Source organism: Nyctereutes procyonoides, unplaced genomic scaffold (assembly GCF_905146905.1).
Source record: "Nyctereutes procyonoides isolate TBG_1078 unplaced genomic scaffold, NYPRO_anot_genome, whole genome shotgun sequence".
NCBI classification, from domain to species: domain Eukaryota; kingdom Metazoa; phylum Chordata; class Mammalia; order Carnivora; family Canidae; genus Nyctereutes; species Nyctereutes procyonoides.
Window position 1 is genome coordinate 3,691,827 of NW_026575146.1, and position 26,017 is coordinate 3,717,843.

Below are 26,017 nucleotides of genomic sequence, written 5' to 3' on the forward strand. Positions count from 1 at the left end.
TATCTAACCTGGTTTGGGTTAACAATCACACTTGCATAATACGTGAATATGTACTCCTCTTTATTTAATTTTCATAACATTCCTAGTAGAATAATCAGCCTCACAGGGGTCTGCTGAAGGAAATGGAAGAAACATTTTATAGCAATTTCAGTGAGTTTGGGGTATTCATTTAAAATTTTTTATCTCAAGTGAAGGGAGTGATACTCTATTTTCAAAAGTCATCTTTAATCTTTAATCACTAGCTAGTTTCAATAATTTATCCCATAACTTTTTAGTTCAATTTAAATTATCCTTTGCTGAAATAAAAAATTCTGGATCCACTAATTTCTTATATGAGGATTTTTTTAAATGAATGACCAGTTTAATAAAAATTCATCTGCTGTGGACTGAATCCTGTCCCGTCAAAATTCATGTTAAAGCTCTAACCTCCAACGTGACTCTATTGGAAAACAAGGCCTTTAGAAAGATAATTAAGTTTAAATGTGGTCATGAGGGTAAGATACTGATCCAATAGAACTAGTATCCTTATAAGAATGAATGAATGAATGAATGAATGAATGAATAAATAAATAAATAAATAAATAAATAAATAAATAAAATAAATAAAACCACCAGAGAGCTTGTTCTGCCTTTCTCACACAGTATACATATGCACTGAGGAAAGGCACAGAGTTTGCAAGGAAGGAAGAGAACTCTCACTAGAAACTGAATCAGAACCTTAGTTCTGGACCTCTGTTCTCTAGAACTATGAGAATATAAATTTCTGTCGTTTAAGCCACTAGTCTGAAGTCTTTTATTATGGCAGCCCAAGGAGACCAAGGCAATTCAATTCATAAAGTATTTGCTGACAACACTTTGCAGTTGATAATACTGAGATCATTTTCTACTTGTTGACAATTATTTTTAAATTAAAATTGTGATACAGCAATCTATAAAAAAACTTGTTCTTCAACGTCTCTGACTTTTAATTTTGCTCTTTGATTTTAGCTCCTATTTTCAAAAAGGAAAAAAAAAAAGAATTCCTGCTCATCAGGAAATACAAGATCATTAAATATAGCAAAGATATCAGTCAATAGAGCAAATCAGACTTTTCTATTGTTTATGTTTAAATATTGAGACGAAACTGATTTCTTGTCCTGAGAAACACCAAGTTTGTTCTATAGTTCGGTCTTGACATAACTTTGCCGCTCAATACCAAATAATAACTGTTTATGGCCAGGTTCCATATTATCACAATGGTCTGTGTGGGAAAAAAAAGCCCATAAAACAGAAGCCCTAATTTGTAACATTTACTGATTTTCTTGAAGTAGGTATCCCCATCATGAATAATTTCAGTCTAAGTGTTAAGTCACAGAACACAGCATTTGGAAAAAATAGTAATGATCCATTCTGACGGACCAGTGAAAGCCACCTTCCGCGCATTTGTTCTTACATAACTTGAAATTTGTACTATGTCATTAATTGTTGTTTACTTCAGCCGATTGAAGAAAAAAAAAATCAAGACCCTCTCCATGAAGAAAGCATTGCATTGAGTTACATTGTCTCATAAGCTACTGGGTAGCTACTCCAAAATGTTTGCCTTTTGGCAATTGCAGCATCAGAACCTTCCCTAATGCAAAACACGAACTGCCAACCACATTTTTTTTACAAAGTAATTCTTCATAATTTTATCGTATCTAGAGCTAGTTGTGCTTCTCAGCATTGAAGCTAAAAGAGAATTTAAATAAGAGCAGAGCTTTCTTCCTTTAAATCTTCATTTTCAAATTGCACACATACTAAAAGAACTGCTACATAAGAATTTATCTGCACATTTGTCAAGTTACAATAAAAGAATGCTTTGCCAGCTTCATTTATTCAATGAATTGGTTTTCCATATCATTAGACAGTTTCAGAAATCATTGAGCTATGATGCATCAGAAAGTAAAACTTAAGCTATTTTCTTTACCAGAATCAGCAAACATTTCTAAGCAAATATCTTTGATGCAGTCATTCACTAATGTCTTAGCAACTGTATGTGTATTTTAGTTTTAGCAAGCCCAAATGCCACTTCCTAAAAACCCATGAAACACTAATATTTTATGTAAAATATTGAACATATACTTCTATTGGCTTTTTTAAAAAAGATTTATTTATTTACTTATTCATGAGAGAGAGAGAGAGAGGCAGAGACACAGGCAGAGGGAGAAGCTGGCTCCATACAGGGAGCCTGATGTGGGACTCGATCCCTGGTCTCCAGGATCAGGCCCTAGGCTGAAGGCAGTGCCAAACCGCTGAGCCACCTGGGCTGCCCCTCTATTGGCTTTTTAATTTAATACTTTTTATTTCAAAAAATTATTTGGTTTTAAATTGAATTTTTAAATGTTTTATGTATACGTGATTAGTAAATTTTGATGATTTCACAAATTCATTAGGTAAAACAACTCCATAAATAATACATTATGGTTTTAGCACTTCACCATCAATTGGAAATAAAAATCCAAATCAGTATATGAGCTAACATATTTTCAGGTAAATTTCATCAGAACTCTTTTTGCCCTTGTTTCTATGGAATCATTTCCACTGTCCACATTCAAATACTACTGTTACCACATTCAGCAGATTGTATACCTTTTCTTGTAAAACAAACAAACAAATAAATAAATAAATAAATAATACATAAATAAATATTCAGTGATGCTTGTGTGGCATATAATTGGAGTTAAAGTAAATAATAAGAATTTTATTTCTCTAATTTAGAAATTAATCTTACAAGATAGATTATAAAATAGGCTTGATTAAAATTCAAAATGATTATAAAAACAAAATCTATAAAAATAAATGCATATATTATAAATAAATGCAATATATACACTGGATATTTGTATACTTTTGGGTTACAGTTGGCAAAGCAACCTTGAATTGTCACACTGTCACATGGTTCTACTGCATATGGTATGCATACAGCTTGAGCTACAGGCAGTTCACCATATAAATTGTGAAATAAGGTGTTTACACATCCTTATGCAATGACCTATCATGTTTTTAGATCTTGCAACAATGTCTAACTGCTATAGATTTTTCTAAGTGCTTAGTCTCAGTCTTTGTCTTACTGTCTTAGACTGGCAACAGTTTTAAGAATGTGTACCAATCTTTGGACCACCTTGAGTAGTGCTTTCAGAGAGAAATCTTTCCCCTATGTAGATATAGCTCAGACATAGCTTGGATCATGAATAGACTGGTGATAAAGAACTGTTAACATCTAGTAAGATTTCATCTTGTGCTAAGTATTTCACATGGATCATATAATTTAATTCTCACATGATCTAAGAGGTTGGCACCATTGGCACCATTTCCACTCCCAATAAATAGGTGGAGAAACAGAGGCTTAGAAAGTTTAAGTAACCAATTCCTAGTTCATATTGTTCTCTCAGGATTAGTTGAAGGAGAGACAAAATGGGGCACTACCTTAGTAGTGGAATTTGAAGGGAGATAAAGACCCACTTTGTCCACAGTAATTCTCCTCATTGGCCCACTCTTCTTTCACACTGGCTTAAAATTGTCTTTGATACATGAAAAATTGGTTTGTATGGAGGTTTTAGGACATGGCTTCCACATTTGCATGGTTGTGTGCCATGTTTATCACCTTTGCCCTACATTTCTGCTAGGAGAGGAGGATAGTCACGAGTCTCCAGGTGACAAATGATTCAGGCTCAGAATGAGAGGGATGAGTTGGAGGAAAGGGGTGAGGAAAAGATGGAAAATAAGAATTATTGATCTGACCTGGATCTTTTACAAGAATTTTCAACTTCTTGAGAGTTCCCTTCATTCTTGCTGTTTTACCTTTTGACACTATCCCCTTCCCTCTTCCACCTCAGTCACTTTTCTACCGAAATACCATAAGGCTGGAAGTAAGGCTTCTGTTTGAGTTCTAATTCTAACAGTACAGGACAACCAAAGGTGAAGGTACTCCTTCATCCTCTCTTCTGTTTTTCAGTGAGCTGAAGGACCTCCAAGTGCCTATACTACACAATTAAATAAAAAATACCTACATTTTGTGTCAGTTTTACATTTGTTGTGGGTTCACAGCAGCTAATTTAAAAATTAAATATAAACTAATTGTGATGACTACCCCAATTCCTGGTCCATCAACACCTCCACTGTGCCTTCATATTACAATGTAATTAGCCTGTGCTTATTTGTGTATTGTGTGTGCTCCTGTCTATGTTTGTGTTTCCAGAGTTTTTGAGAATTCTAGAGGCAAAGAACCTTCACAAGTATCTACACTCTAAGTACTTTCTAGAATGATCTTTTTAAAAACAAACTTAATTATGTCATACCCCTGTTTAAAATCTGGGTGGTTTCTCACCACCATAAAAATGAAATCCAAAACCTTTAACAAGGATGTTCAGGTTGTTCTAGATCTCACTGGCTTGACCTATCATTCTTTACCTGGCACATCTAAGCAAACTGAACACCTTGCTGTTTGATGCTTTGTACTCTCTTGAGCTGGTCCTTCTTCCACTTGCCTCTTTACTGTGTAACTTCAACTCATCCTTTAAGCCTTATCTTAAAGGTTACTTCTTTCTGGGCAAAACCTCCCTTGCCAGAACTCTGCATCTTCTCTGTGTTTCTATAGCCCACCTTCCTTTCCTTCAGCTGGTACAACTCCCTGTGGCTATTGTGTATTCAGTGGCTGGCCCTCTCCACCAGTGTGATTGCCTGAAGAGCAGGGGCCTTGCCTGTACTGCTTAGGAATGCATGTGCAGCAGTAAGCAAAATGCCTCACTCGTACAGGATTCTTAGTGAATCAACGTTGAATGAATAAAGCCAGTCTGAATTCTTATTGAAAAAAGCTAACATTGCCACCATAAAATTTCCCACAATTGACATCACTTGATTTAAATTGCATCACGTTTCATTTCTTCAACCTTGATAAGTGTCGTTAGCATTGTCCTTACAGAATTCTGTGCTTGTTTACAAACGTTTTTGAAAATATTTTTTATTATCCTTTTCTCATTTTCTTGGTTATATGGTAATCTCTTGGAATATTTTTAAAGAATGACAGCTTTATTATCAGATACACACAGTTACTTATGGTCAACACAAATCAGATTGCTTTACTCCCTAGTTTGTAATTATTTTAATTGAATATAAATATGTTTTTCTAAAATGTGTTTAAATAATTTTTAAATGAATACTGTTGCATTTGTTTTTCACTATCAATCTGCTTATTAAATGATTTTAATTTATATAATACAGAAGTGACACTCAGCTCCTGTTCAGTTATAATTGGTAGAATTAGAAACAATATTTTCCTATTGTTTCCATCAGAATTTATTCAGTGGAAGAAATCATATTATTCAGGTTGGGATTGTGGAATTTCACAGGCACTAGAACAATGATTTTTGGGAAGAGAACAGCCTTGTGAAAGAACTGCTGTATAAAAATGTTGAGGGGGACAAGGAACAAGGATTCTTGTACTTTGTGGGGAATATTTAAAGACATGTAGCTGTCTGTTAAATGTTTGTCTTGTTTATCCACATTCTGAAGTTTTATTTTCAGACCCCAGATAGGAAAAGGAACTTATCATTAGGGAGCAGTTGGGGCAGCAGAAGCTGCTGGAGGCTGTGAATATGCCTCATAGAGTTCAGCGCCCAGCATAGCAGGATTCACTGCAGACACCTGGGGTGAGTAGGAACCTGCAGGTCATCTCTAGTGGCATAGTCCACACTATCACCACCACTATCAACAACAATAACAAAAGTTAATACCTAAACCAGGTATCAGGAGAACTGATGCCTCCCTGTTTTCAAGTGTGCTTCACAGAGAATTCACCAAAACAATATCTTTATTAAAAAAAAAAATCCAACACAACTGAACAGTAAAAATCCTTTAAAATTCTCTGTAAATACATTTGGCAAGTGGTCTGTAGACAGTATGATTAAATATATAAAAACCAAGGATTGTTTTATGGATGTCTTTCAGCAACTTTTTCTTAGCATTCCCAAACACCTTACCTGTGATAGATTTGAGATCTTATACAAAAGTCAGGCAATTAACACTTCAAAAGTATTCACCAACCAATCCTAGTTGAATATTTTTTCCTGTCACATCCTGGTTCTCCTTGATTTCATGACTTCTTGGATTTAACACTCTAATTTCTAGAATGAAATCATCTATGTTGAGGGGTAAGGGCTTTAACCAATGGCAAAGGAGATGTAAGGCTGTGCTCCACTAAACCATATGACTTCAAATGGTCTATATTCAACTTTACTCCCATGAAGTGCTCCTCTGTGTTGGAGGGCAAAAGGACAGTAGGTAGCACTTACTCTGCTTCTAGTGCTGATACATGATACTTGCTTCTATAATCTGGGAATGATTTCAAAATAAAGAAATGCAAATAAACAGTATAGAAGGCTCATTGCATACACTTAAAAATTTGTGGGTTTCTTATTCAGACTATATATTCACACACAGAAAAGTTTCGCATAATATTAAATCTTGGGAGAGAAACACACTTCAAGTTTAATTTTACGTCAAAAAGGAATTTTTTTCTTCAAATTATAAGTCATTTTGATTTTAAATGTATAGTCATAAGCAGAATTTCTTGAAAGCCTAACTGGTTTTATTTTTATCCTTGACCGTATAGTTCAGGTCTTCAAATTGCTATAAATGTAGTTATGATATAATGTGAATAAATATAAATAGTTAAACTAGTTCAAGCTTTTCTAAGTAGACTGAGCATGTAGGAGATAAATGAGGTTATCTTCTTTTTATAAATCAGTTTGACTGGCCATCATATCCAGTGATGAGTAGAGTGGGACTTGTTAGAGTCAGGTCATTAACCACCAGGGGGCAGATCTCCGTGGCCTTATTATGTAATCGGTTTACAACACTGAGGACTTCCTGCAGTCCTTTGGCTAACAGTTACTAAACTGAGATTTATCCCCACACTTCTGTCTCCTTCTATATTTCCTTCTTTGCTCCCACTATACTGACTCTCCAAATTCTTTGAATGGCCCATACTCTTTCCTGTATATTAGATAACCTAACAGAAATCTTTTATATCAGTCCCTCCCCATCTCTTCAACTGACTAACGCCCACACGTGCTTTAGGTCTCAGCTCAGACATAACTTTCTTAGGATAGTCATGCTTAATTACTTTCTCCCTACCCACACTTATATACATACATACACACCTAAATTAAGATCCCAAGCCCCTCCTCCCCATGGTACTGGTCACTTTTCCTTCTTTACTTTTACACTGTTTGTAATTCTTGTTTAGTGTCTATTTTCCCCACAAGTCCTTAACACTAAGGGCAGAGGATAATGTGTCTCATTCTCAATTGAATCTTGAGCATAACAGAACATCTAGGTAAGTGAAAAGGAGGAAAGACAGAAGGAAGGAAGGAAGGAAGGATGGAAGGAAGGAAGGAAGGAAGGAAGGAAGGAAGGAAGGAAGAAGGAAGGAAATGGGGGGGTAGGAAAGATCTGTGCAAGATTGTAAAATCTCTATTCCAATGGATTAGGAATGTATAGACATTCTCTGATCTGGCTGGTTAGACCACACAATGCCTTAAGGTCCCTTTAGTTCTGGATTATGTTAAGTTAGCTGTACCTTCTACAACCTTTGGTCTATTGAAAAGACAGCTCTTGTGTGGTTCACTGGGAAGATTCTGGAACAGAACTGGATCAGTTAACTCAACTAAGCAGAGGACATATTTACCCCAACTGATCTCAGGTAACAACTGTGGTCAGTCATATATATTTGGCCCAGGTCCCTGCTCTGTGAGAAGCAAGTGATAAAACACTTTCTCTGGCAGAGTTATGTTCCAGAAACTACAGGGTATGACTCTGTGGGTATAAATAAATCCACCTCTTGACCAAAACAATCTTAATACTCTCTTCAGTTTGACTCAACTTTAGACAAGTATCTTCCTGACTATGGGCCCTTTGACTTCCCTCTTCTTAGAGCTTTTAATTCAAAAAATGTTATAAACTCTTTCTTTTTCCTTTGGAGGTCTACAGTTTCACTTAGCCTCTTGCCAGTTTTACAGAAGAGAAATGTAGACATCAAGAGTGATAGCAAACCCCTGTCTCCCAGTTTCTGTGGGAAGGTAGGAACCTAACTTAGATAAATGACAATTATTAAACATAGAGGTCTAACCACACTGACCAAGCTCCCCTCAGTGTCCTCTAGCACTTGCTCACTAGTTCATATCAGCACTTAAATCTCCCCAACTTTTGTTTCAGCAGAGTGGAGTTCAATGCCTCTGGCCTATTGGAATAATCTTGAATAAAGTCTTTTTTGCCTGTTTAACTTTATCCACTGCAGTTTTTCTTTGGCATCTGCTTGGGAAGAGATCATAGACACTCACAAGAGGTTTGGCTCTGCTCATATGTATACTTGAATTAAATTGGAACTACATCATTCATGAACAATATGTTATGTTCTAGAAGGTGACCAAATAAAAAACTCACTGAATAAAACACCAGTTAACTTCCTTTTAGTGAGCAGGATTATTTTTATTTTGGGTAGTGGGATTGTTTTCTTTTAATGCTGTTATTTTGAAATAACACTGAGGGGGAAGCATCTGATCACTTCTAGGCAATGCAATTTTGAACAATGTCCAGGAGCAAAATCTGTGGTTGTCATGCTTCTGAGGTAAATCAATTTCTACTCCTTAAATGTAGCTCATATAATGATCTTGGTTGCAACCTTGAAATCTTGCTGAGCTCTTATTGTGAAGCCCTGAGTGCATGGGTTTTATTTTATTCTGATTTGGACAGTAGCTGATGGGTTTTGTGGCCTAAAGAACACAGAGTTTGGGAGCCAGACTGCCTGGATCCATATCCTGGATCCACTGGGACTTCAGTTAGTTGGTGAACATCTGACTGAGTAAAAGTAAATAGTACAGAATCTGATGCCTCATAAATGCTCAATAAATATTAGTTCTTGTCATTGCTACTAACATGATCTTCATCATCACTTTCACTATTGTGAAAAACAGACAGGACTTTATGATTTCAGAATTTACTACTCTCCACCAAAAAAAGTCATTGATAAACCAGCAGTTCTGATTTAAAATAGACTTTCAGCCATAATGCTGAGATGTATTTGTGAGACCTTTGTCTTTCTCTCTCCCCACCCCAATCCCTGAACTTTTTTTAGTGATGGATGGGCAGACAGAGATGAAGTCATTGAAGGTTATGAGGTGGAAGCCAACGGGGGAATCACAATAAAGCTGCAATCTCCGGAGGTCCGGTCATTTGATGATTATTTCCTGAAGCTGAGGCTGGACACTAATACGAGGAATCCCTGGTTTCCTGAGTTCTGGCAACATCGGTTCCAGTGCCGCCTACCAGGACATCTTCTGGAAAATCCCAACTTTAAAAGAATCTGCACAGGTAATTCACATTCACAAAATAACAACTCAGAAGTTACAACTCTAGCCCCATTGCAACTTGTTGAATGAGAGTGGAAGGTTGTCAAGGCTGGAGTTCCAAAGACTAAGTTACCATCTTAATTTATAAAATAGCTAGAATAAGGAGAGTGTTCGTATTACCCCAAGGATTCATGTTTCTATATTCTGGAAAAACTGCTTTGGTCTCTGGTGGAGCAAGTTGTGAGAAGAAATAATGTAGGTCAAAGAAAAGCAAACTGAGAATTCAGGTATCTAGTATTCAGGCCAGAGGGAAGAGATTTTATTGCAAGCCTGCTTAGGAAATGTTAGCCACAGATATAAGGAAGCAGCATTGGTTTGATACTTTTTTCTTCTTTATAACTCATGTCAATATATGTCTGGAGAAGATGAGATAATATTATCCAGGGCCACACCACTAACATGGGTGTATGTAGACATACGTGGCTAGAAACTCTGCACTCTCATCTGTAAATAGGAGTGACATTTCCTGGTAGGACAGATAATTCCCATGCGCTGCTCACTGAAGCATGACAGGAAAGTACAGCACATTGTTCCAGGTCATTCAGGGTTTGGTGAACTCCATTATCCAATGGAGTCCATTATCCAATGGAGAATGTCTTTTTCTGCCTTCCCAGGAATTACCATACTTCTTAACAGACTTCTTAAATAGTAAGTTTTATGAGTATTACCAGTACTACATAGAGACATTGCTGTCCACTGTCCTTTTTCAGTATTGCTTAATGTGACAAAATAGAGCACATTTGGTCTACTACAGTGTCATTCAAAGCCAGTTGTTTATACTGGGTTGATAACACAGCATGATGGACAGGCATTAAAGATGGTGTCACCATTGATTGAACTGGGAAAGACTCCAGGAAAAGCAGAAAGGATCAGGAGCTGGATTTCAGATGGGTTAATTTTGAGATGTCTATTAATTAGTGATGCAGCTATAAATGTCACTTGGTCATTGTGTTTTATTAATAAAATTTAGAATACTACTTATTAAATATACTTAGATGCCTTTTTGCAAGGATTTCCAAGAAAATATCTTGTGACCTAAGCTTTCAAAACAAATTTAGAATCCTGTAGCCATGTCGGTTTTGAAAATCATTTTGGGTTTCCAGTTGTCACAGTGCATGCCAATGTCAAGGTTAAAATCTGAACTTGGTTAACATTCATAGTAGAAAAAAAAAAGCACATTCATGAATTGTTCTTATATTATGCTTGATTCTCAGAGCTATTTTTAAGAGCTTCTTATGTGATTACAACCTTTAATAAACATGTTTATGTTTGCATTTCATTCTGGAGTCAAGATTAGCAAATATTTTCCTTTGTTCTTAGTTCTAAGGAATACCAAAGGCTTATTTAACTTTTCTATTTGGAATTACTTCATGAACTTTATTAATCTTTTCTGCTTCAGAAATCCTAGAATTTTATCTTTTCTGCTGCAGGAATCCTAGAATTTTCTCTTTATCTTCAGCAATGTTTATGTTATTTATGTGTGTATACATTCATGTAAATTTACCTTCTCTTCAGTTTTAATGTCTGCATTTCTATGAAATTGGCTTCAGTGTTCTTTTTTTTCTTTAACGGAAGGGTTTATTTATTTATTTTTTAATTTATTTATGATAGTCACAGAGAGAGAGAGAGAGAGAGAGAGAGGCAGAGACACAGGCAGAGGGAGAAGCAGGCTCCATGCACCGGGAGCCTGATCTGGGATTCGATCCCGGGTCTCCAGGATCGCGCCCTGGGCCAAAGGCAGGGGCCAAACCGCTGCACCACCCAGGGATCTTGGCTTCAGTGTTCTTGAAGAATGACTAAACCTTCATTTATGTATCATTCTTAACTAGTAGAGATCCTTGAATAGCAAATAAATTTCACAGTCTTCTAATGAATATGCAGACACATTTATGAAAATTAATGTGAGGAAGTTGAACAAACCCTTCCATACTATTGATAGCTGCTCTTTCCATCACTACTTTTACCCATTGTAATTGGATCATTTTGGTGTTTTGGAAAGTTTTGATATTGCAGTTAGTTTCCACAGAAACCTTTATTGGGCTTAATCTCAGATGTCAGTATTTAAATAGAGTTTACATACACTAGATTGTCAGTTTAAATATTAAGAGTTCTGAGCCTAGGCTGAATAATTTGAGAATCATGTGGATAATTAAAAAGTACTTCATATAAAGTCTACATCACTGCTTAATTAGTTGAGTATATCAAGGGATTGGAGATGGTACTGACTGAAACATCAAAGCCTAACTTTTTTTTAAAGAGATTTTATTTATTTATTTGAAAAAGAGAAAGAGCATGAGCAAGAGGGAGGGGCAGAGGGAGGAGAAGGAGTCTCTCCGCTGATCCGGGAGCCTCAGGCAGCAGGGCTCACTTTATCCCAGGACCTTGAGAACATGACTTGAACTGATGGCAGATGCTTAAAAAGGACTGTGCCACCCAGGCACCCTTCTCTCTTTAGATCTGTTAATATTTCTTTATACATTTAGGTGCTCCTATGTTGGATACATGATATATATAACATAAAATATATATTTATAAAATATATATAATAAATATATAATATATTTATAAAATATATTTATATATTGTATATTATATAAATTATATATGATATATAATATAGACTATATTTTATATAAATAATTTATTATATATTTACATATTTTTATATATTTTATTTATTTAAGAGAGAGCAAGTGAATATGGAGTGTGCGAAGAGGGAGGAAGAGAGTATCTCCAGTAGACTCTGCACTGAGTATACAGCCTCATGTAGGGCTCAATCCCATGACCCCCAAGATCATGACCTGAGCTGAAGCCGAGAGCTGAATGCTCAAGTGACTGAGCCATCCAGGTCTCTCATATTTTTTCTTTACCCATTTATCCACTGAGAGACACTTAGGTTGCTCCCGTGTCCTGGCTATTGTAAGTAGCTGCGATGAACATTAGAACGCATATATTTTTTCAAGTTAGTGTTTTTGTTTCCTCAGGATAAATACCCAGAAGTGGAATTGTTGTATCATATGATAGTTGTATTATTAATTTCTTGAAAAATTTTCCAGAGTACAATGCCCCAATTTCTATTCCCACCAACAATGTACAAGGGTCCCCTTTTTTCCACATCCTCAGCAACACTTGTATTTTGTTTTTTGAGGATAGACATTCAAACAGACATGAGGTTATATCTCACTGCAGTTTTGATTTGTATTTCCCTGATGAGTGATATTGAACATCTTTTCATGTACTTTGTTAGCCATCTATATGTCTTTTTTGGAAAAATGTCTATTCAGATCCCCTGCCCATTTTTTATCACCATTTTTTTCTTTTGTTATTGAGTTCTGTGAGTTCTTTATATATCTTGGATATTAACCTCTTATCAGCTAAAACTTGTAAATATTTTCCCTTATTCAGTATATTGACTTTTCATTTTGTTGATAGTTTCCTTTGCTGTGCAAAAGCTTTTTAATTTAATGTAGTCCCTCTTATTTATTTTTGCTTTTGATTTCAAAATCCAAAAAAACATTGCCAAGATTTTCTTTTAGGAATTTTATGGTTTCAGGTCTTATGTTCAAGTCTTTAATCCATTTCGAGTTTTTTTTTAATGTATAGTGTAAATAAGTGGTCTAATTTTTTTCTTTTGTGTGTGGCTCTTCAACTTTCCCATACCATTTCTTGAAGGAAATATCTTCCAGTGAAACTTGATAATGAGGCAAATATATTATGAAAATTAGTAACAATCTAAAAATTATGAATGGTGGTCTCCAAGCTGGAGCAATAGTACCCGTGTATGGGGGAAAGGATATCCTTCCTCAGCTAGATATATAAGCCTGAATAAGCCTTCTAGAATATGAGAGAGAACCTGGAGCAGAAATAGGATGACCTCTTAGTTGTGGTAATATTGGATAAATCAGTCTTGGGCCAATATACTAGCTGACACTTGACACATGAGTGAGCTTAGCTGAGTTGAGTCATGTCCAACCCAAAGCAGCAGAACTTCCTACCTAGTTGGCTCCCAGATTCCTGAACTAAATAAATACTTGTTGTTTTAAGCCACTAAACTTTGGGGTGGTTTGTTTTACCGCATTATTGTGGTAATTGATAACTGACTAAGGGGTCTCTATAGCCCTACAATTCATGATCACACATGGAACAATAATTGATTTAATTTAGGGAACATAATTTCTCAACCCAGTGCTAGAATTCTCACTCTTTTCTCCCTTCAGGAGGAATGATACAATATTGTTCCCTTTATCTCTTGAACAAAGCCAAACATTTTTAAAGATTCTTCAGTCAAGGAGATTTAAAACCCCTTGATCCAAGGCAGTAAAACTATTCTACTTTAGAATTCTGGAAATGCTAACAAATGGGGTGCAGTATAGCTGAGCCAAACAAACATCCTCAAAACAAAACAATCATAGGTTCTCACACAGTCCTGGTAGGAATTGCTTAATGGAAATATGTTTCAATAGCTTTGGATGTTGCTTTGGTCAGTTTGGGATGCCATAACAAATTACCATAGACTGAGTGGCTTAAACAACAAATATTTATTTTTCACAGTTCTCGAGGCTAAAACATCTAAATTCAGGGTGCCTGCATGGTAGGGTTCTAGTGAGAGCCTTCTCCTATGAACCTTTTCTCACATGATGGAGAAAAGAAGGGAAAAGAGAAAAGAAGAAAAGAAGCAAGCGCTCCTAAAGGCACTAATTCCATCATGAAAGCTCCACCCTCAACATCTGATTACTTCCCAAACCCTATCTCCAAATATCATCATCACATTGGAGATCAGAGTTCAAAGATATGAATTTGGAGGGAACACAAACATTCAGTTGATAGCATGTTTTGGTTGAATGAATGAAAGTGAACTGACCTTGTATCACTTCTGGATATCATAATTTCTCAGAATACCTCATTAATTATCACACATAGATGAAGCTCTGAAAATAATATACTATAAGGATAGTCTTGGTCTGCTTAACTTTTAATGCTTTTGACATGACCTGTCACTGTGGTAGTCACTAACCATGTATATTTTTTATATTTAAAGTACATTAATTAAAAGGAAATGAAATTAAACACTTATTTTCTCAGTCTCACTAGCCATATTTCATTTGTCAAGAGCTGTAAGTGGCTAGTAACTACATCTTGCATAGCACAGGTGCAGAAAAATTCTATTATAGAGAATTTTATTGTATAGTACTGCATTCTAATTTTTTTTAAGAGTGGATGCTTAGCTGACTGAGCCACCCAGGTGCCCCTACTTTCTAATTTTCTAATACCATAAATGAAAGTTTGTTTCTATGGTTATTTGGGTCTAATTCACAAGCTAGTGTTTCCAGCATGATCAGCTTATTGAATATCCAAACTATAACAGATGAAATATGTTATGAGCCAAAGTTTTCACTTTGCTTGGTGATTCCCACAAAGCTTCCCACCCAAATAGGGCAGACTCATTCTTACAAAGGCCAGGTATGTCTTTACTCACCTACTAAAGTTCAGTATAGTTTCTTCTTCCATGTCATTTTAATAATTGAATGGATTTATAGAAAAGTGTTCTATCATTCAAAAGACATAAAGATTGATGGACAGATATAAGTTTTTCACACTTTTACTTTATATTCATCTCGATTCAAACCCTCCTAAAGGGTTTGAATAATTTTTAGCATCAAGCAGATATGGACTTTAAGGTATAAAAATGGAAATTTTTTGAGGCCTCCAACACTTATTGTTAACGGTGATCAGTTACTACTTTATCTTTTAATAGAAACATCTAATTTACAATTATGTAATGTTGTATATGCTAGTGAATTTTTCTCTATGTAAACTAGTTACCTAGAGAATGGCCTAAGGTTTATTATATAGCTATTATTACTAGAATTTAGTTTAATTTATTAATAAATCCTTCAATTAGATCAATTTCTCCCTATTAAGCAATTTATATATTTCCAAAGTTGAATGCATCCTCCTGTGGTCCAGCCTAACTTCTGAATAAATTTGAAAATGGGTATTTTTAATGATTAAAATCTTAATAAAGAGTTCACCTTGATGTAAAGTGCTAGTATATGTTTAGATATTCCCAAATGGTTACATATGGGTTACTCTATATCATATATGTTGTAATGCTTCTCACCAGTAAAACAGTTTTGCATTTCATTTCTTATGCGTGTTTGCTCCTGGGAAAACTCACATAAAGTCAAGTCATAATTTCGGCAACCACAAGAACCATACATACAAAAGAAGTTACAGTCTTTTCATGATGGTAGATTAAACATACTTGGGGTATAGCCAAGTGAGTCTTTTTCCTGTATTTTTATATTTTTATTGAGGTATAATTGACATATGGAAAACTGCATGTATTTAAAATGAACAATTTGATAACTTTTGACATGTGTGTATGTCCATGAAGTCATCACCACAGTCAAGATAAAGACTATATCACTCCCCAAATTCCTTTGTGTCTTACTGAAAACTCTTCCCTCTCACCATTCCCCAAACCTCTTCTCTCTCCTATTCACATACAATTTTCTGTCACAATAGTTTATTTGCAGTTTCCACTCCTGTTTTTCTAAAGGATTTTCTTTATTTATTTGAGAGACAGACAAAGAGAAAGCGGAGAAAGAGGGACAAGCAAACTCTGTGCTGAGCCCAGAGCCTGACTTGGGGTTTGATCCCACAACCCTGAGATCATGACCTGAGTTGAGATCAAGAATCCTGGCTTAACCAATTGAGCCACCCAGGGACCCACTACTCTTTAGTATGAATGAAATTGTATATTGTGCACTCTTTCCTGTCTCCATTCTTTCATTCAGCTCAGTTATGTTGAGATTCATCATTGTATTGCATGTATCAACAGTTCATTTTTTAAAATTGCTGAGTGGTATCCCATTATCTAGGCATAACACAATTTGTTTATCCATTTACCTGGTAATGGGCATTTGGGTTGTTCCCAATATTGGGTTATTACAAACCAAGCTAAGAACATCCATGTACAATCTTTGTACAGACATATGCTTTCTTTCATTTTAGGGCAAGTCTTAGCTGTCGAATGCCTGGATCTTATGGGAGGTGTATGCTTAACTTCTTTATTTATTTTTTGGTCCTCTTCATTATGGAGATATATAATTGGGAAAACTGCATCATAAAGGAATCAAACACAAAAGATAAATGGTTTGTTAGAATTTACTAATCAGTATGACTTTCGAACTTCTTCATGAATATTTCTGCTATATGGAAGTAATAGTTAAAGTGAACCAAGTTTTGGGTCATAATAGCTACTAAACATGATTCTTTTTTAGATGCTGTGAAATGTAGTTTACCATGTCTCTGGAAAACTTCCTCAGTGTGTTCTCTGGAGATGAATTCTCTGGTGCCTGCTTTTTGTTTTGTTTTGTTTTTTTTTTACTAACCTCATACCCTAAGTTATAGTATATATTTGTGCTCTGATGAGTAGGGGGCATGGCCCTATGTGATCAGCCTACCAGTTACATTTATAATCTAGGTCCTGTCTCTCTCTAGGCCTCTGTAGTACACTTGGGTATTATACTTCATATCCAGGAGCTGCTTTTCAAACCTCACACCAAAGATTTGTGTGAAATAGTGTTAAAATTGCTATCATAATCACTTGTGCCTATGTCAACGTCCTGTCATAATTCTATATGGCCACTCTATTTATTTACTAATTGACCTTTCTCTGGAGGTCGTGACCACAAATCCTTATAGAAGTTTGATGGGCATTCATGGGTACTACATGAGACTAGTATTAAAATTTGCTAGAAATATCAATAAATTGAATACATAGGGATTTACCTCAAATAGTTCTGGTCTAATACTGTAATCAACTGAATACTATTATCTAATCCATGTGGCTAAGTTAATAGCCCAGACCCTAAGATGATATGAAGAAGAATCTTGTCCCTTAGAGTAGTGATTCTCAATTCTGGCTTGTTAAAGTCATCATGAAAGCCGTTAAAAAGGCATTCCAATTTATGTTAACAGAAGTGACTTAATAAGACAAAGCAAGTTTTTTTGGAAAAAAGAAAAAGGTATTTCATGGTACCAAGTTGGGTCTCACATCATACCAATTAAATCAGAATCTCTGAAATAAAGCCAAGCACTTACGTTAAGGACAGAAAGAAATTCATACTTAAAATTTACAAGCCTTTTAGCTTTTTTTTTAATTTTTAAAATTTGTAATCATCTATCACTGTTCAAGTTGAGAGTTTGCCAAGGTTTTGGCTGTGACTGTGGCAGCTGCAATAGCTAATGAGAATTTAGTAATTTCTAATGTTGAATCAGTCTCTTCCATTTGTTTTATTTATTGGTGGGCTGTTTAAAGCATTAGCATTCCAAAATCAACAAATCATGGCTATATACTATGTTTCTCTGTGTCCAGATTGGGCAATTACTATATTAATTTTCTATTGCTGCCGTAACAAATTACCATAAAGTCAGTGCCTTAAAACAACCTAAATTTATTATTGTACAGTTCCATAGGCTGGAACTCAAACAAGGGTCTCATTGGGCGAAAATCATCAGATGTCAGCAGAAATGCATTAACTTTAGGAAGATTCTAAGGAAGAATCTATGTCTTGCTTTCTTTCTAACTTCTAGAGACCACCCACATTCTTTGGTTAATGGCTCCCTCCCTCCTTATGCAAAGCCAGCAACAACGTTGCATCTCTGGGACCCTATTTCTATAGTCACATATCTCTCTGACCAAAGCTAGGGAAGATTCTCTATTTTTTAAGGACTTTTGATTAAATTAGTACCATCCAGATAACCAAAGATAACCTTCCCATCTCAATGGAAATTGAATCACATCTGCAAAGTCCTTTTTGCCATATATCCTAACTTATCCACAGTTTCCAGGCTTTAAGATGTGGGCATCTATATGGACTAACAGGTCCACCATAGTAAATGTTTAGACAGAGTGAGGGATTAGCTTCTCTAAATCCTTTCTGATGGTAATTTCTGTAGCTCTTTTGTAGCAGAACTACATCTATTAACAGCTGCGATGAGAAAAGGATATAGCTCTTTAGGAACATATTTAAACACTCAATTTCACTGTGTTTCTATGAAACACAATCTAGACCATTGAGTACATGTGCCTCTGGTTGACCAGAATGATATCTGTATGCAGGAAGACCTTCCATTTCCCTAATCCTTGTTTTTTAGTTTTCCATTGCTGGGATTGTTCTTCTACACCCCAAACACTATGCTTTTACCACAGAGAAACAAAGAACTAATTTCTTGGACACTTCAACTTTCTGTAAAGCCACATAAAATACATAGTCTGTATGTATTCTTACAGATATTTTTTTGTCCAGCTCTTAATTTACCCAATATAAATGATTTTCATCTTTCTCCCACATATATGCATCAAGATGTCAAACATTCTCCAGGACTCTTGCTGTATCTTAGAGCTAGAGCCTAACTAGAGTCTTAGTCTCTTCTCTCTTAGCAGTTGTCTTGATTTAAAAGATTTATGGGTGCCGGGTTAATTACTTCAGAGACTTTATCACAAAAATAAGAATTTTGATTTGGTCATTGCCATGAAACTGAGTTTTCATTTGTTCTTTGTAGCATAAACATCTCAGTTATTTTTTAAGAGTTGGAAATGAAAGTTAATTTCATTTTTATCTCTGCGTATTTAATATGCCTATCTCCTTGCCTCAGCATGCAAGTTCATCTGGTAAAATACCTGCATTCCAAGTTATTATAGGTAACAATGTTACTGAATGTTTTGCCACTGAATAATAATGGATTTATGTCCTTTTAGACCCTGGTCACAGTCCCTCACCATCTGCTGCCTGTTTTTATAAGCCTCATACTTAATGATTCATTGTCATTTTTTAGCGTATTTTCGTTTTAAGTATGCTCAGTGCCCAGCATGGAGCCCAACACAGGACTAGAACTCACGACTCTGAGATCAAGACCTCAGCTGACACCAAGAGTCAGATGCTTAGCTGACTGAGCCACCCAGGTGCTCTTCATGGTTGTTTTTATTGTTGTTACAGCGTTCTCCTACTTTTAGGTATCAATTTTCCCTTTTCGTTTAGTTAGGACAGGTGAGAATACATTGTTATAACAGATGACTCCTAACTTAATGTCTTTTAAGAAGAAAAAAATATTCCTTGTTCATGCCACATGTTCATTATGTAGTAGTTAAGAGACTACTCTATGTCTTCTTCACCATAGGACCTAGTCTGATAGACCAGCTTCTATCTGGCACATTGATAATTGTTGTAAGGAAACAGAACATGACCAATGTGATCTGGAGGCAAAGCTTCTGCTAAAAACTATATATGTCACTCAGTAACATTTCATTGATCAAAGCCAGTCCTATGGCTCAGCCAAATATCAATGGAGAGAAGATACATAATCCATCCTAAGGTATCTAATGTTTATGGGTAGTAATACAGTCTATGAAAGTATAAAATCAGAATTCACACTGGAGCTATTTATTCAAGGTACATGTGCATATATGTTTTGAGTTTTTGGTTTTGAACTCACTTAAACCTTTAATTGGCAAAATTACCTTGTCAAAATGCATGGAAAATTTTTGCCAAAGATAAAAAGAAATTCCCTTCTTTACCGGGGCTAAATGAATTGTAGGAAATTTTTATTAAGACAGTAAAATGAAAGATTCAGAACTCCAAAGCTGAGAGACATCAGCCAAAAGGGCTTATCAACAAAAATGCCTTTCTTTTATGGTAAGATTAAATAATAATTAGGTACTACAGTACTGAGTTTTCATGCTTCTGCTAGTAAAGACTTCTTTATTTAGAGGCTTTGGAAATGGAACTTATTCCCATTTTAGGAAAGACAAAAACAAAGGGATTTATTTCTCATTGGACATAGCAAACCATTCTCTACTTAAGGTTTCCACCTTTCATGTTTAGTCTACAATAATTGACACTCAAGAGCAGTTTTAGAATTTCCTTTCTCATGTGGGACATGATAGGTCAACATTACTGCTTCAGAACACATACAGTTCTTGCAAGAAAACCCAAGTGTGCAGAAATTCCTATGGCATAGTACAAAGGTCTTTGAAGATTTTAGGCTTATTATTTCCCCCTTTTTTAAGAAATTAATTTACATCATCTCCTAGGAATAAAATGTCCTCAGCCATGCTTAACTATGTTCTCTTAGTGACACTTTCACAAGTCTATATGTTCAGAAAGTAAGAAGACCTTGTCATGTAGCAAATGGCTAAGAACCCCTCATTCTCTACTCCAGCCTCTCTACAGGATTGTTCAAAGGTCCCTTGCACACTATTTACAGGAATTATGCTTTTTAAAATTCCTAAAATAATATGTGAAAACTAGTGTCATATTAATTTGTATTTTATTGTCACTGAGGTGGAATATTTTCCCAGCTTTATAATTTTTAAAAACTTAAACTTCTGTGATTTCTTTACTGTGTTATCAGATTCCCTTTTCTTGGAATTAAAATTATTTTTGTTTTAAAAATTCTTTTTTTGTTTGTTTGTTTGTTTTAAAAATTCTTATTATAAAACTTAGGCTTCCTCATTTTAAAACCTTTACACAATAAAAGAAATCAGTCCTGGCCTTTGAGTCCCTAAAACCATTAGTGACTTTTTCAGTTAATAGATAAGCTTAAGTCATGAGAGCATAAGTTTTAGACTCTACAGTGATGTGAACAAGTTAGGGATACAGTCACATAGATATTAGAATGGCGTTTGTTGAAAAGAAAACATATGAACAAAAGCTAAATTGTGTTTTTGAGGCTATATCTATGTATCATCATTTTTTTAAAAAGTGACATGGATAAAAAAGTACAAACAAATGCAAACAAAAAAGATACAAACTTTCAGTTATAAAATAAATAAATCATGAGAGTGTAATGTATAGCATGGTGACCATAGTTAATACTTTGTTAAATATTTGAAAGTTGCTAAGGCAGTAGATCTCACGATTCTCATCACACACACACAAAGATAAATAAATGAATCAGGATATAGGATGTAGGACCTGTTTAGAAGTATTCTAGTTATTTGGAACAGCCCATATAGACTAAAGACATTTTGAAAAATTGGGCATAGGCTAGAATATTTAATTAAAGAGTTATGTATACATATCTGCATGTTTTTATGCATTAGCACCTAGCCTTTTTCCAGTAACTATTTAAGGCAATCTACAAAACTTCCAACATATGACTTTTTGTTAAATGAATGCAAAATAAATATTCTAGGAAGTTAGTTATGGTATAAAATGAGGTGCTTTATATGTAACCTTGACTGACATGAATACACTTTTTTTTAACAATAGTTCTAAATTTACAGAAAAACTGTGAGGAAAGGATAAAGATTCTATATATCCTACAATCCTGTAGTATTAACATGCTACATTAGTATGCTATATTTGTTATAATTAACAAAATAATATTGACACATTATTATTAACTAAAGTCCATATTTTATTTTGAATTTCTTACTTTTTATCCAGTGTCCTTTTTTTCTTTTCTTTTTTTTTTTTCTTATTCCAGGATGCCATCCAACGGATATGACATAGCATTTAGTCATCATGTCTCCTTAGGCCCCTCTTGGCTGTGACAGTTATAATATGGCTTTTTAAAACATGGAAATTTTGTAGAATAAGGGTAGAGGAAAATCAGATAAAGTCAAAGTTGTGGATAAAGACAAAATAATAACCATTATTATGTTATTTATTACCATATACCTGTTATGAGATTATGTTCTATGTCTAGAGATGGGCAACAAATATGGCTTTGAACCTCAGTGTCCAAAAGATACAAAAACACCAATTGCTTATGATATTTCATAGAAATGGAGCTCTTCTTAGTACAGAGTCCTGGGATAACTTTCTCTTGGGGCCATAATAAAGACTCTGTAATATCCTTAATATTTTCCTTAACATTATGTTTATGGGAAATCTAAAAATGGCTTATTAAAGCTATTTCCTGTAACATCTTAAAAGTGGGCCAACGTCATAATGACTAAGTGCATTTCAGGTGTCACAGGAGGGATGGCGAGGGGGTAAATGCAGAGCAGTTATCCAAGCTCATTGAAAGATTGAGCACTTCCCCTAAATAGCTCCTCCTACACAGCTCTTCCCTAGGTTTCCAAGGAGAATCAGATAATTCAATAGAGGCAATATTGATGGTTTCAGGTTGGCCCCTCTGACCCACCTCACCCAAGTCTTTCCCCAGCTTCTTCACTGATGCAAGACAAACCAAAGACTTTAAACATGAACACTTGAAGAGAAATCTCCATGAAGGGCATTTAGAGTAGGAAGGCTAAAGGTCAGGATGATGGAACTATGAGGACTGGATTTTGACAACAAGTGTTCCAGGCACCTTGCAGATTGAGGGATAGCTGCCTCCTCAGTCTTTCCCTGCTTCGCATTGCATTTATTCATCTTGGTCAGGGGCAGTTGCTCATAAAAGTGAATTGTTTTCTTTGGCCACATCTGTGTACAGTATAAGGTTGCCAAATGTATGAAGCTACCTTCCCTATGCAATTATAATATCCCAGAAATGAAATGAGATTTTCTGTAATCACAATTACTTACATTGTTCTCTAGATTTTAAATTATTCTGTGGACAGTATTGCTAATTAAAGATTGCTACAATTAAAATAGAAATGTGACCTACTGTCCTTAAGCTTCCTTTTTTCCCCTTAATCTTCTTTAAAATATCACATACATCCCCAACTCTTACTCTAGCCTAGTTCTGTACACTAGGCTTAGTAGATCACTATTTGATTTCTGACTTTATTCCTTGATACGCGTGACTTTGGAAAATTTTTCTAACATTTTGGGGACTCAGTTGCCTCAACCATAACTTGGGAAGTGTATACCAAAGTTAAAGGGGCAAAGATCAAAATTAAATGAAACAAATTATGTGGTGCTCTTATATAAATATTTAGATAGTATTACTGTCTGAATGATGTTATCCATTTCTCTATGTATACATAAATACAATATATTTAAAACTATTTACCTATCTACATATTATATATGATATTCATCTTATATATCATAATTCTTAAATCATTATGCCCTTTCCATGTTGTCAGAAGGCTTAGCTGATATTTCTTTCTGTTCTTTTGAATTCTCCATCTTGCCAGCTATCAGATATATTCACAAACTTCCAGGATGCTCAGCTTAGGGGAATTTTATTGCTTCTGAGAGTTTGGGAATTTTATCCCAACCTTTATTTGATTCTCTGCCTGAGAAGAAACGATCCTGTGACCAAAAGAAGGCTACTAGCTTGAACTTGAGTGACCTTTCATCTCCAGTAAATCAGGCGAGGTCAGTGGTGTGGGGCAGACTAACCTGCCCATCTGTTGGTAAACACCACATCAGTGGACCCTCTCAACCCCAACTCACCCCATCTTGGACCATCTCTTACTTGCTCATCTTTGAATTCTCCCTGAAGAGTTTTTGTATTTCCTATAGCAGTTATCAAACTTCCCTCTAAACCATAGTTTCCTTAAAAGTTGTAAATGCAGGGATCCCTGGGTGGCGCAGTGGTTTGGCGCCTGCCTTTGGCCCAGGGCGTGATCCTGGAGACCCAGGATCGAATCCTACATCGGGCTCCTGGTGCATGGAGCCTGCTTCTCCCTCTGCCTATGTCTCTGCGCCTCTCTCTCTCTCTCTCTCTCTCTCTCTCTCTCTCTGTGACTATCATAAATAAATTAAAAAAATTTAAAAAAATTAAAAAAAAAGTTGTAAATGCGAGATAAACTTTTACATTCTTTCCTTCACAAAGCACAGTCACAAGGGGAATATGTAATACACTGAGTTGAATGAATGCATGAGGGACAAGAATAGGCATCACTCAGAGATTCCCTGGCCCAAATATTTTACTGCCTCAAAGCTCCTATTACCTATTTTCCAACAAGAGCTTTCTTGGGTGGACACATGTGACTAACTTGAATGCTGCCACACATTACATAGTGGAAGACAGAGTCTTAAGGAATGAACTCACATTTTGTGGAGGACTGGGGCCCAGCGCAGTCACAGTTCTGTGATATCTTTTTTCTTGACCGAGATAGGATGTTGTAGAGAGAGGGCATCATGAGGGCAATGATAAGAGTTTGGGTACCTCGGAGGGAGTGATCAGATGTATATAGATACAGGGAGAGGCACCAACAGTAAATATTCTCAGACTTCAACATTACTTTAAATGATTTCCCTACAAGTTATTTCTCAAAATTTCTAAGTGTTCATCCTGACCAACATACCATGTCTATGTTGAGCATATTTTTTGCTAGCTTCAGGGGTAAAAACAGTGCAAAACTATATAAGCTACAAAGCTGGTTTACCAAATTGTGCAGCAGGAACTTTCTTGAATGAAGGAATGGGTGTGTGGCCATGACTAAGCAACTGAGAAATGCTCTGCCTCTCTTTAAATCCACTGGTTGGGAAGGAAAATTTTGAAGATTCGTAGTGCATTTTTTTTAAGACTTTGTTTCTTTACTCATGAGAGACACACACACACACAGAGAGAGACAGAGAGAGAGAGAGGCAGAGACACAGACAGAGGGAGAAGCAGGCTCCATGCAGGGAGCCCAACATGGGACTCCATCCCTGGTCTCCAGGATCAGGCCCTGGGCTGAAGGAGGCACTAAACCGCTGAGCCACCTGGGCTGGCCAGTGCTTTGGTTTCTATTTCTCCTGTGGAAAGAAACTTTTTTGATTGTCTTAGATGTAATAATTTTATTTAGTTTAGGAAATAAGAGACAGAGAACTTTCCAGAGAGAATCTTTGTCTTTTTGTTTTGTTTTTTGATGATTTTTTTTCTTTTTTTCTTCTTAATTCAGATTTCTTTTTTTGAGCAGTTTTAGATTCACAACAAAATTGAGAGGAAGGTACATAGATTTCTCCATATACTTCCTGCCTCCACATGCATTGCCTGCCCCATTATCAACATCCTCTGCCACAGTGGTAACATTTTTTTAAAAAATTGATGAACTTATACTGACCTATCACTATCACTCAAAGTTCATAATTTACATTAGGACCCACTCTTGTGTTGTACATTATATGAGTTCAGACATGTAATGACACATATCCACCATTATAGAATCCTATGGAGTATTTTCACTGCCCTCAAAATCTTCTGTGCTCTGACTATTCATTAGTTCACACTCCCCTCAGCCCCTGACAACCACTGATCTTTTTACTGTTTCCATTGGAATATAGCTGATATTCCCATCATCTTATCAAATTTGTTTTCACTTGTCTTTTTTTACATTATAAACTTTATATCATGCATAACCAACCCTTACATGCTATAGCTATGTTGTTGTTTTCCTAAAATTTTAATTTTATCTTGGATTAAAAACAATCTTTTTTCTTTTTATTTATTTGCCTCTCTTACCCATATCTAAACACTACATTGTTAGCCCGATGTTATTCCCACTCTACTAATTATTTTATTTTACGATGCCGCTTTATTTAAGATTTCTTGATGTCTTGGTCAGGACAAACAGGGCTTACTACATGTATTGAGTAACAAGACAGGATCCATCACCTATTTGGGCTTAAATATAAGTAAATCTATCACAGATGTGATAAATAAACATCCCTAACACTGTGTGAGTGCATAATGGC

At 35.6% G+C, this 26,017-nt stretch overlaps 1 protein-coding gene across 2 annotated transcripts in view; it reads left to right on the forward strand.

The window, feature by feature from the left end:
• The window catches only part of GRM1 (glutamate metabotropic receptor 1), a 396,243-nt gene that overhangs the window by 283,012 nt on the left and 87,214 nt on the right, over positions 1-26,017 (forward strand). For both annotated transcript variants that reach the window (XM_055310985.1, XM_055310986.1), the window contains exon 3: positions 9,152-9,387. In XM_055310985.1, coding sequence (XP_055166960.1) covers positions 9,152-9,387 — 236 coding nt within the window. The remainder of the gene's footprint in view (positions 1-9,151; positions 9,388-26,017) is intronic.